This window comes from Mytilus californianus, unplaced genomic scaffold (assembly GCF_021869535.1).
Source record: "Mytilus californianus isolate M0D057914Y unplaced genomic scaffold, xbMytCali1.0.p SCAF_6, whole genome shotgun sequence".
NCBI lineage: Eukaryota > Metazoa > Mollusca > Bivalvia > Mytilida > Mytilidae > Mytilus > Mytilus californianus.
In genome coordinates, this window is record NW_026262712.1 from 84,092,951 (window position 1) to 84,106,472 (window position 13,522).

At 33.5% G+C, this 13,522-nt stretch overlaps 1 protein-coding gene across 1 annotated transcript; it reads left to right on the forward strand.

Annotated features, from left to right (window-relative positions):
- Position 1: 1 nt before the first annotated feature.
- On the forward strand, positions 2-10,338 carry LOC127705074 (60S ribosomal protein L27a-like). Its single transcript, XM_052209352.1, has 5 exons — positions 2-31; positions 5,237-5,300; positions 6,196-6,271; positions 7,551-7,722; positions 10,184-10,338. The coding sequence occupies exons 1-5, from the start codon at positions 29-31 to the stop codon at positions 10,310-10,312; spliced, it is 444 nt and encodes a 147-aa protein (XP_052065312.1). The 5' UTR covers positions 2-28; the 3' UTR covers positions 10,313-10,338.
- The last annotated feature ends 3,184 nt before the right edge of the window (positions 10,339-13,522 follow it).

A 13,522-nucleotide genomic window follows, 5' to 3' on the forward strand; every position in this document is an offset into this window, starting at 1 on the left:
TCCGGTCTTTCCATAAAATATTGTCAACATGGTGGGCTATATTTATTCAGTCTTTTCAAATCCGAAGTCATCTTGCCCTCCCCATTTTATTTTATTCTTGAAATGATTGCTTGATCCAATTTAAACGTTTTGTCTGTTTAATTTTGCAATAATTATCCTAATATGAGACAGGCATTACCTGTGAAAGGGGACGAAGTCTGTATGAATATTTTTTTTTAATTCAAACATATTTTAACTTCAAAATATGTTAAAAAAAAGAAACTGAAATACCGTAACGTTTCCGATTTTGGTTCTGTTGTTAGGGATTTTAGTTGTGACGTTATTTAAGTTATGACGTCATATTCAATGTAAACAAAGAAACGCTTTCATCAGGTAACGTTTTTTTCATATCAAATAATTGTTAAAAATGAAATTGGTATTGTGTTCCGTCCTATATTTTACTAGACTGATAAATATATATTTCACTCAAAGTATCATGACAAACGAGACCGGAAGAAGGAAGTTGATTTCTGCGCAAATGCGGGAAAATAAAAAAGTCTGAAAAAAAAGAGTTAACGATTTTGAGTTCATTAGTACAATGAAAATTTCGGGAAATTTTCCCTATTTTTTTTTTTTTTTTTTTATTGATTTTTCTACTGTAATAGGGGACTTCGTCCCCTTATAAATCATGTCAGCGTGAAATATGAAGCTTATTTTAAACAATCTCCTTTCAGTCAGGGGTACTACTTAAACAAGTGATTTCAGAATCACTTCTTCAAGTGATTTTGGCTGTGAAATATTAAAAATTTTCACAAAAATAGACACAGACTTTTTAAATCACTGAAACAAGTAATTTGAGAAGTTAAAATGTAATCACTTCAACATCAGACAACAAGTGTTTATAACATTTTCTTGATATTTTTCACACAAGCTTGCCTTTTTTATTGGTAAAAAGACGAGAATTCCATTGAAAAAACAACTATGTACATGCAGAAATTGTCTTTTGCTTGATCTGTCAGTTTTTACAGTTTATTTAAAATATGCAAAAACTGGAATAATTTGTAGATCATTATAACTCTAAAGAAAACCAATCAGGTTACCTAATATTGCTGACCTTTGTCTGATAGTTAGAGTAGTTAATGAATATTTGATTATAGAAAAATTCCCAAGGGTACTTTTAAAAGCTTTAGCGCACTAACTTACTGTCCAAGCGCACTGGTGAAATTGATATACAAAAGAAAGGGATAATTAGTTCTATGTAGGAAAATTATAAAAAAGTTTGTCAAAATATGGAAAATCAATGAAATTAGCATTTGAAGATCAAAGGAAACACCAAAATCACTTAAATAGGTGATAACTGAATTTATCAAATCACTGAAATAGGTGATAATGAAATCACTTGTTTAAGTAGTACCCCTGACTGCCTTTTGGGTGTTCAGATTAGGTTTTCTTAAAACAAAAAATGTGCTCAGCCTGTCTAATGTAGTCTATTATGTAGATAAGTTGGCGGTGCTCATTGTGGCGATTCTAGAATTAAAAAAGGGTTACTTTTATGTTGATAGATCTTGCGATAGACCAGCGTTTCTGTCTTAATGTAATTTGCAGATTTTTCCTGATTTTTGATTTATTTTTGTTTTCTTGTAATCTTTTCCACTCGAAAACCATCATATTTATTTACATGCAAGACGACGTTTGAAATAACCAACAATATTAAAGCCTGGTCATGCATGTACCTCATGACTATATGCTACCATACTTGCATGTATCCAAAGTCACACCTTAACCAACTGCGCATAAGAAAATCTTTTCAACTCGAGACTGGTTAAGCTGCAGAACCGTAGCTCTTAGGTCCTTATGACATTTTTTTGACGTTTTCCGGCCATCCAGCTAAGGATTATTCTTATGTTAAAACACTTAAATCAAGGGTCCGGAAACGGTCATATATGCCAGACATGACCGATTTGGAAACTGAAAAGACCGAAATGATTTATTGGGATTTAGGTCTTTTTTTTTTTTTTTACAGAAATAATTTCGGTCATTTCATTGAGATCAGGGTTTTATCGGTCGCCATTTTGAACTTATTTTTGTTTTCAGGTCATCAAGAAAAATAGATTTGTTTGAGACAAAATAAAAATTTTATTGATTTGTGTTAGTGATTTAATAATATTTATCATTAGTCTGTTGTTTATTCTATAATGTAAGTAAAAACAATGTACAGGACTCTGTCGAGTCACAGCGTGGGGTAAGTCTGGGTTCAAGCCACTAGGTTTGTTTACATAGTAAGGATAGTAATCAATGTCCAGGAAGTTTGAATTCGGCTTGGGTGTCGTTATTGTCTTGATTAAAGCCATAAAGGCCATGTACACAAATCTCACCTGTAAACACCTGTTAAGCAATAAAAACAATATGGCGATTTGCTGTGCATCAAATTTAACGTTTTAACCATTCTGACCTAGATTTTCCCAAACAGATATTATTTTATTCATTAAAGAAGACAAATAACACTGTTGACCCGAGAATCTGTCTATTTTTATCCAAATAAAACATATAATCCATTTATAATCGATCAGCTGATTTGGTCAACGTTTGTTAAATATAGATTTATGTTTACTGAGTTTGCGCATGGAAAATGGGGATCAACATGGGTTAATTGATAATCTTATTTGAAAGATCGATTTTACTGTTAACTTTTCGGTAGGAAATGGCAGATAAAGATATTAATAGATTTGCAAAAGTGGTAAAGCGTATAATTTATAGGAATGCAGAATTAAAAAAAAATGTTTAAAAAAGGAATTAAAACTAAATAACGTAATTTAGATTTGAAGCCATACAGCCTATTTAAGAAATATACTCAGCGAATGAACAATCTCGATTTTTTTTTTTTTTTTTTGCACTTCCGATTTTTTGAAACCATCTTACTCACAGAATGTAATGGGCGTTATCCTTTCTTTTGTTTTCCTGGCTAAACTTCCGATTTTTACCCAAGTGAAGCCATACATTCTCTCTGTAAAGACCAACAGAATTCATGGTTTCCCCTTTTTGATCCTCATATCGTAAACCAGGTGAATACACATTATCTTGTTGTGTATTAGGTAATCACTTACACTCATCCAAACAGCAGCAATTTGAACAATACAAACGATATCTTGTACATGCAATAAGAAGCTCAACACAGTTTATTAATTGGTTTACATAACTTTATTTCAAAATGATGAAACATGCTCTTTTAATTTATGCAAATTTAAAGGGTTATGCATACGACCTCAGTGATGCAATACACAACAACAAAACGTCTCCTCGTGTAGTTTCTAACTCAGAGACATCACTGTTACTGTTAGATCAAGGTACAGTTACACTTGTTTGACCCAATACTTCACAAAAAAGGACTTTACTTGTCCATGTGCAAGACTTGTCACCCTTAGAAAAATGCATTATTGTGCATCACGATATTATTACATCACAAAAAAAAAATGACCGAAATGACTTGGGAAAATTTCCAGATCCTTGACTTAAATAATAGGAAATAATAAGATAATAGTTAGTCGAATTTTCTTGATTGTACTAAATAGCGATGAGTTGTATGACTTTTTTGAAAATAAGTGTGACCTGAACCTGGGATGCAATTCCAAACATTTTAACATGGGAATAATCTGTAGCTCTTAGAAGGCAAATTGTTGAAAAATATAAGGACCCAAGATTTACTTTTTGCAGCTAAGAAGGGTTAGACTCCCTTTAAACACATACCTCATTTATACAACAATATTTTTCAGTAATAAGATCCCATTTAAAATAGTTGATTTCAGGGGTAGCAATTTATTCATTTACAGGGAAAGCTGCTTACCTTGTAATGTTAACTTTGCTACTGCTGATCTTAATGTATATCTCATTTGGGTCATCAATCCCAAACTGCATCTTTATAACCCATGTAGGTGATTGATGACGTGGTCCCAACCTGAATAAGCTTGTCCAAATTATTTATGAGACTTGGAAGAGAGAGACAAAGGATACCAAAGGGACATTAAAAAATCCAAAACTGACAATGCCATGGCAATAAAACGAACAAAATTACTCAAAACAACATAGAAAACAAAAAAATGAGCAACATAAACCCCACCCAAAATGGGGGGTGATCCCAGGTGCTTGGGAAGGGTAAGCTGGTCCTGCTTCACATGTGGCACCTGTCATGTTGCTCATGTTCAAACATTGTGATCAGTCTTAATTCTGTAGGTCACATTTGAGGAAAAATGACGGGATTGTGGTAACAACAATTGGTACATAACCCTCATCATCTGTGAAACAGATATTCCACAACGGTCAGTCAACTGGTGATGGTGTCTGTAAAATTTTCAAAGGGATGATTTCAACTTCACTGCTTAAAACTCGTGGTTCAATAGCTTCCTTATAAGAAGCAACCCTCTATTAAGGAAACATGGTAGGAAATGCAAGCCCTGAAATATCATAAAAACTGGGATATATATAAGGCTATGCAAAAAAGATTGTTGCTTTCCCCTAACCTTACTGACCTTGCAAGACCCTCAAGGTTGTTAAAAAAAAAACTTGTCGCCTAACCCTGCTAGGTCTGTTTTTAACCTCTTTGTCAATTCTCTCTTTAGACAATTATCAATGACGCTTTGATTGTCTGATAATTTCTTTTAAAAAGTTTCATTTGTCATTCTTCATGTTTAAAGTAGCTTATAATATAGATCAAGATATAATTTGAAACAAGGTTTTTTCTCAAGAATTTCCTGTCAGTGGTTTAATAAAAAATTCTCTTGTTTTTTTGCAATAAAAATAAAATAAGTTTTGCCTGTCTGCCAACCATTTAATATCTTGTGTAGTGGAAAAAAAACGTTCAGTTTTCAATGGCCTAATCCATATGCAGGCACTGCTGGAATGTGGCAACATTGAAATTGAAAGTTCACAATTGGGAAGCTGAAATCATCCCTTTTAAAGTTTTGTTCTCAGCTGACCCTCATTGTCAATTTCTAAGCACAAGTCAAGATATGAAGTAGACTGAACTGTAACTGTTGTACCCTTAATTTAAAGTTTGATTAGGTAGATGCCTTCAACAAAGTCACGGAACTTTGAAATTTTTAATGAGTACATCATCCATATAAGGACAATGTTAGCTTCTTTCATTCTTGATAAGAATCTCTTGTATGTAGTCAAGACTTGTATGAAAAAATGGCAATTTAGAAAGAGGTTTTCATGGAAGGCAGAGACAGTAATAATTATATTTTTTATCATTCCTTTTCAGACAACAAAAAATAAGAAGACCAGGAAGCTGAGAGGCCATGTCAGTCATGGACATGGTCGTATTGGTATGTTTTATTTGTTAAAGTTTAAATTGTAGAATGGTACTTGAACTGGTCTTCCTAACATTGAAATCTGTATACCTGAATCTGTTAGACAGCAATAAAAATGATCCAACTCCATTAGATCCATAAAATAGTGAATTTGGACCATACTGTTTTCTATGTTGATTATATACCCTTATTGTCCTGATTGATGGTATGAAAGTATTCAACAGGCAAAACAAATTTATCTAAACTTGACACAAACATTTTAGACAAAGTTACACATGAAAACACAAAGACAATTAATAATTGACAAATTGACATACTGTGTTCTTCCTAAAGGGAAGCACATGAAAAAAAATGAAGCTACATGTTTGATGAGAGACAACTCTCCTAGTTTTACATGTAATTTTTTTGTTGATCAGGACGAAGAAAAAACTAAACATTTATGCAATCCAAAATGATTTTAACAAACTCAGAACAAAAGAATTGCAATAACCCTCCCCTAACAAGGTAATTAAAAAAAATACTAAAAGAGTTGACATGGAAAGAATGGTTGAAGGATACTTGGGACTATCAATTAGTTGAATAAAAACATTAGTATCTATAAGTTTCCAAAAAACTGTGTTGAACAATGAAACTGGGGAAATACAGAAAGCAGGGAAACCTTAGAATAGGACCAACATTCTGTGTGTGAAACTTAATTTAATTGGCAAATCTTACACAGGGAAAACTTGAGCATATAAAGCCAATATTTAGGTACCATAGGGAACTAAGAAATGAATAATTTTGGCCCTGTAATATGAAATGAACTTTGTAGAGCAATTAATTAGGAAATGTTACATGAATTGAAGCTCAGGCTCATTGGTAAACAATTGCTTTAATAGAATAGTATGCTTAGATTTGTTTTACTTTTTAGGCAAACACAGGAAACATCCTGGTGGTCGTGGTAATGCTGGTGGTCAGCATCATCATAGAATCAACTTTGATAAATAGTGAGTATTATTCAATGATAATTATGTATATATATAGGATTAGTGATTGAAAAATAAAATAAATATGCTATAAAGAAGTTCAGAAATGTATTGCCAAACATGGAACATGGAAATAGAAGTGCACTCTTTTAGCTGAAACTCCATATATTGTCAGATTGATATTTTTGGGGACTTAAATTCTGCTTGAGATAAATCTTCAAAATAGCAATGCCTGATGATCCTTGTATATAATCTGTATGGTTATTAGTCCCCTACCGACAAAGTCCAAGGGGACTTTAGATTTGCACTCGTCAGTCCGGCAAATCAGTTTTCCACACTTTTTTTCTTCGTACTTGAAGACATTGATTTGATATTTGGTATATTGTTTTATCATGACAAGTTACAAATCAACGTATTATGGTATACCGTTGTCCGTCCGGCCGTCGTCAACATGTCGGCCATTAACTCAAAAACACTTCAACCAATTTGCATAAAACTTTGGTGAATTGTTCATATCAATTGATGTGAGCTCCCTTTCGTTTTTTATAAAATTTAGATTTTTATGTTTCTGAGTTATGGGGTTTTATTCATTAAAAAAAGGGGGGGATTTTCCAGTTTTCGGACAATAACTCAAAAATGCTTTCAGCAGTTCTCGTGAAACTTTGGATAATTGTTTATATCTATTGATGTAAGCTCCCTTTCAATTTTTATAAATTTTAGATTTTACACTTCTGAGTTATGGGATTTTATTCATAAAAAAGGGGTGATTTTCTAGTTTTCGGACAATACCTTTAAATTGCTTTGAGCAGTTTTCATTAAACTTTGGTGACTGGTTTATATCAATTAAGATAACCTCCCTTTAGTTTTTCACAAATTTCTGATATGACATTGAGAAGTTATTGAACTTTATTTGTAAAAAATGCAACGGGTGTATCATGCTTGAATATAGTGACTTGATATTTGTTATAAAGTTAACACCATGACAAATTATAGAACAAGTTAGCATTTTGTTACAGTACAATGAATTTTTAACCGGTAGGGGACTATGCATTGCCAGGCAATACTCTCAGAATGCTTGTTATCTATTGAAATACCTACTGTATTTTTTTTTAACAAAAATTGTTAGACATCTTTTGGGGTTTTCAGCCTTAAAAGGTGACTTATTTTTTAAAAAGAAATTCACAGGTGTATAAGTATGTTACTGCAACATTATGTAAAGATTTATTAAAAAAAAAGCAAATTGATAGTGCACATGTATTATTAAACTAATTATGAAATGATATTCAATATTATTTGACAGCCATCCTGGTTACTTCGGTAAAGTTGGTATGAGATACTACCATAAGACCTTGAATAAGTTCCACTGTCCTGCTGTTAACATAGAAAGATTGTGGAGTTTAGTATCAGAACAAACTAGACAAGTGTATAAAGACAAAAAAGACAAGGCACCAGTCATTGATGTAGTAAGAGCTGTAAGTATGAAGACGGCTAGAAAAGTAGACAGTACCAGAAGTCAAAAGTTTTTTTGTTCAAAATAAGGTTCTCATGGTTTTAAAAAAATGGCCAAAGATCCTGTATCCCTCATCTCTAGATTATAGATTTAATCCTGTCTGGTTATTTAAAAAATAATTCTGGCTATTGATCATGTGTATTGAAAATTCCTTTAAAAGAAAAGATTCCCTCCAATCTTAAAATCACTTTATTCAACGTTTCTTGATTATTGTACAACATTGGAATTTTTATTATTTGCGGTCGTATATTGGTATGACGTTGATGTCGTCGTCGTTGTCGTCCGAAGACACATTGGTTTTTGCACTCTAATTTTAGTTTAAGTAAATGGATCTCTATGGAATTTTACCATAAGGTTCAATACCACAAAAGGAAGGTGGGGATTGATTTTGGGGGTTGTGGTACCAACAGATAAGGAATTAGGGATCAAAAATAATCATTTTTGTAACTTCCAGACATAACTTGTGTGTTAATGTATGGATCTCTCTGACATTGTACCACAAGGTTCCATATCACAAAGGGAATGCTTGGAATAATTTTGGGGTAATTGCCTCAAAATTTTAGGAATTAGGGGCCAAAAAAGAGGCAAAAAACAATCATTTTTCTAGTTTCATGACAATAACATGTGTGTAAGTGTATGGATCTTTATAAAAATTGTACTACAAGGTTTCATATCACAAAGGGAAAGCTGGAATTGAGTTTGGGGGTAATTGCCCAAAATGTTTAGGAATAAGGGGCCAAAAAGGGGTAAAAAATAAGCATTTTTCTTGTTTCCAGACAATAACTTGTGTTCAAGTGTATGGATCTCTCTGAAATTGTACTGCAAGGTACCATACCACAAAGGGAAGGCTGGGATTGATTTTGGGGGTAATTGCCTCAAAATTTTAGGAATTAGGGGCCAAAAAGGGGCAAAAAACAAGTATTTTTCTAGTTTCAGGACAATAACTTGTGTGTAAGTGTATGGATCTTTATGAAATTGTACTACAAGGTTCCATATCACAAAGGGAAAGCTGGGTTTGAGTTTGGGGGTAATTGCCCTAAACGTTTAGGAATTTGGGGCCAAAAAGGGGCCAAAAAACAAGCATTTTTCTAGTTTCCAGACAATAACTTGTGTTCAAGTGTATGGATCTCTCTGAAATTGTACTGCAGGGTACCAGACCACAAAGGGAAGGCTGAGATTGAGTTTGGTGGTGATGAATCATAAGGGGGTTCAAAAAATTTGGGGAGGGGATTTTTTTTTTTCCTTTTTTCCCTTTTTTTCTTTAAAATTTTCCATTTTAAATTGGTTATTTCTGATTTATATATAAAAGCAAATAACAATGATATGGTTTCAATAGGTAAATTAAAAAATTTTAAGTTCTTAGACCACATTCATTCTGTGTCAGAAACCTATGCTGTGTCAAATATTTAATCACAATCCAAATTCAATGCTGTATCAAGCTTGAATGTTGTGTCCATACTTGCCCCAATTGTTCAGGGTTCGACTTCTGCGGTCGTATCAAGCTGCGCCCAGCGGAGCATTTTATTATTACTTTACAATCAAAATAATTTCTACCAGTGTTAGTTTTCTCGTTTTACATTTGTCATTTTAGGGCCTTTTATAGTTGACTATGAGGTATGGGTTTTACTCATTGTTGAAGGCCGTACAGTGACCTATAGTTGTTAACTTCTGTGTCATTTGGTCTCTGTTTGAGAGTTGTCTCATTGGCAATCATACCAAATCATCTTATTTTTATGTCCGGTAATTAAGTATTAGAATGCTATTTTTTTGTTAAGAATTTTTCTCCATTTTGCGTGTTTTGAAGGTCTCACTTTGACTTGGAGATAAAGAACAGGAAATTAAGTGCTGTTCATTTGTGTGATCTTTTTATGCACATAGTGATTATATGTCAAACATCATATACTCCTTTTCTATAGGAATTCAGAAAGACTTTAATTATAAAAATAAGAAGATGTGGTATGATTGCCAATGAGACAACTCTTCAGGAGAGACCCAACCCGTATTATTATAATTAATATATCCAATCTAGGACTAGGGGCTACATGTATATTGCATTCACCTTATCTGTCCTTTCTTATACTACTGAAAAGAATGACTTCATATTTGGTCAGCAGGTCTTGTTTGAGCATTGTCAAAAAAGTGTTTCTTCACATATAAATCAGTACTCAAAAACTTAATTATACACTGAATTCCATGATACAAAAACGTTCCAATGTTTGGAATTGTGTAAAAGTGTACTATTTGATAACTTACATTGTTTAAGTGAACACTTGAAGATGTGCATTATAACCAGATCACTCTATAGGAAAAAGTAATTTGTTATCATATTAAATACTACATAGAAAATTGCTGGGGACACATTTTTTTTGGAACGGATTAATGTCAGCAGAGTTAGATTAATTACAAACATTTTCTCTCTACAGGGATACTACAAAGTTCTTGGAAAAGGACATTTACCAAAACAGCCAATGATAGTGAAAGCCAGATTCTTCAGTAGAGAGGCAGAAAAGAAAATAAACTCTGTTGGTGGAACATGTGTCCTAGTGGCATAAATTTCAATAAAAATAACTACAGTCTATATTGAGTTTAGTGTCTATATTCATTTTGCCGTGTTAATCATTGTTTATACAGTTGAATATCAGAAGCTTAATTAATTTCATTTTGTAAAATTAGTAATTGATTTGGAAACCATAACAAATAATGAAGATGTGGAAACACACAAATGTTAACTCTTTTTGATTTGGTTAGTTTTATGTGGTTTAATTGCTTGACCTTGATTGTTACTTGTGTTCAGACACTATGTCTTGTTGTAAATTGAGGAGTTTTTCTGGGTCTGTTATTGTTAAGTAGTTTTTGTACTTACTAACAATACAGAAGTTACCAGATTGTCTGTTTCTTAAGGTCTGATTTCATTTTACACACCCCTCAACCATGATTACGCCTGAACTGTTCAAATGGGTTTTTAGTCCCCTACCGACGAAGTCGAAGGGGACTTTAGGTTTGCACTCCGTCCGTTTGTCCATCTGTCCGTCTGTCCATCCGTCAGTCAGGCAAATCAGATTTCCACACTTTTTTTCTTCGTTCTTGAAGATATTGATTTGATATATGGTATATAGTTTTATCATGACAAGTTATAGATCAAGTTCGAATTTTGTTTCTGTCTGATGATTTAGTCCAGAGTTATGGACCATATCTAATGTTAGAGTACTATGTTAAGTCATATTTCTGTACAAAGGGAGATAACTCATTTTTTAAAAGACATTCTTTGTTAAACTATTTGAAGAATTTTTTGGCAGGTTTGTTTTTTTATATTTAGTATAAACTAATTTTCTGAATGCTATATATATATAAAAATTTATGAAGAGAAATCCTTTAATTAGATAATAATCTATTTTTATTAATGTATATATTTCAATACATTACATTGTGTAGATAAAAGTTGTTGACATTTTTTTCACTCATATAATCAGTTTTCCACACATGCTTGAAGATATTGACATGATATTTACTTTTTGTTTACACCATGACAAGTTATAGAACAAGTTAGCATTTTGTTCCAGTAAAATGAATTTTTACCCGTTAAGGGACTATGTATTGCCATGCAATACTCTCAGAATGCTTGTTTTTTTAGCAATTCAAAAAATACTACCATTCCTCTTCCACATGACAATTACAATAACAATATGTATAAAAATTCTTTGAATGATTTTCGTAATATCAATGAAATGGAAATAAAGTCTCATAGGATTGTAAGTGTGCCTTATTTTATCACCTTGCATATTCACAACTTGGACTGTTTTTCTTCAGCAGTTTATTAAAATTTTGAGCAGTTGAACAGTGGTTTTTGTCTCGCCTTGACGGAGTCAAAAAAGCGAGACATAGATATGCTGTTTCCGGCTGCGGCGCCAACAATGTATTAGTTTGTGATTAGGTCTAGTTCATGGTGAACCACTAGTGGTAGGTCAATGATATTTGGTATGCAGTTGTATTAGCATTGGCACATCTCATTACCATGGAGATTATTTGGCCCGCCCCCTCAGTCAAGGTCTATTGACTTTGAAACTTTTCATAGTTTACATGTATTAGTTTGTGATTAGGTCAATTTATGGGGAACCACTAGTGGTAGGTCAATGATATTTGGTATGCAGTTGTATAAGCATTGGCATATCTCATTTCCATGGAGATTATTTGGCTCCGCCCCCTTAGTCATGGTCTATAGACTGAAAATTTTGCGTAGTTAACATATATTAGTTTGTGATTAGATCAGTTTAAGATGAACTGCTAATGTTAAGTCAATGATATTTGGTATGCAAATTTAATGGCATTTGCAAGTATCGTTTCCATGGAGATTATATAGCCCACCCCTGATCATGCTGTATTGACTTTGAAACTTTTACATAGTTTACAAGTTAATGTTTGTGTTTAGGTTTGTTTAAAGGGAACAACTTATAATAAGTCAATGGTATGTTGTTGTATTAGCATTGGCACATCTCATTCGATGGAGATTGTTTAGCCATGTACCTTCAGTCATGGTTCATCGACTTTGAATATTTGCATAACTTGCATGTTAAAGTATTGCTATTTTAATTTCAACATTTGCATTATCAAAATTACAAAAAGGCGAGACATATCTCTGTGATAACAGTTTACATAAAACAAACAGAATTTAGAATAAAACTGCAATAGGTGGAAAGCAACACCTACAGTCAATCCACAGTAAATGACCACCTGTTGATAAGCTCTCTTGTTACCTATTGTACAATTTAAATGGACAAATTGTATTGACAATCTTTCAAACTGGTCAGACAATAGGTATTACAATAGGACAAAAATTACTGGATAATACAAGGACAGTAATAAATAAAAAAATCCATGCATTCTTGCATTGGTCCCATATCATTTTGGTCGCACATTTCTCAGGAACTACAGACTTTCTGAAATTTGGTATCCAGCTTCCGTATGAGCATGCTATACTTTGTGATGTACTTTCAGATTCATCACTCATCCACTTCCTGTTTTTCAAACATGTACGTTCTTGCACTTAATAGTCATTTTTTCTCGGGAACTACAAATCAGAGCTTCCCAAAGTAAGTGGTTTCAAACTTCTTGTAAGCATGCTTTATGCATTTTCAGATTCATCACTCATCCACTTCCTGTTTTCTGAATACTTATATGTTCTTGCCTATAATGGCCATGGATGAAGTTTTCGTCATTGTTATTTTTCTCCCCCTGGTGGATCGCTCTCCTTAAGGTGTCGGCGTGGATGGGGGGGGGGGGGGGGGGGGCTTGCGTGTCTCAGTGACCATGAGAGCTATGCCAGCTGCAGCTTCGTCTCCTGGTAGGGTTACCCATGCTGGACAGGTCGATGGGTAGAGACCAGACTAAAGTGATCCGAACATCGTACGAGTTGCCCGATGTTTAAAATAAAAATAGGCACTCCAACCTGTAAGCCGTGGGTTGCTACTCGTGTCGATGGTTGACGAGATCCTGATGGACGAGAGACTGTTGCTAGACTCCTGTCAAATGGAAGAGGTTTCAGACTCAATATTCTGCTTTGGCTCCGATATCATCTAAACGGGAGGTCAGATGGACCCAGTCTGATCAATTGGCTGGTCACACCAAGCCCTTCAGTTTTTCCTTAAATTTAGCTTTCCTGTAACCATGATGTTTTCAATGTTTGAATAAGAGATTTTTAAAAAACAAGGATGACTGGAGAAGGCGGTGGCTCATGGGTCAATCAAGTGGTACGCTTTCTATTGCGC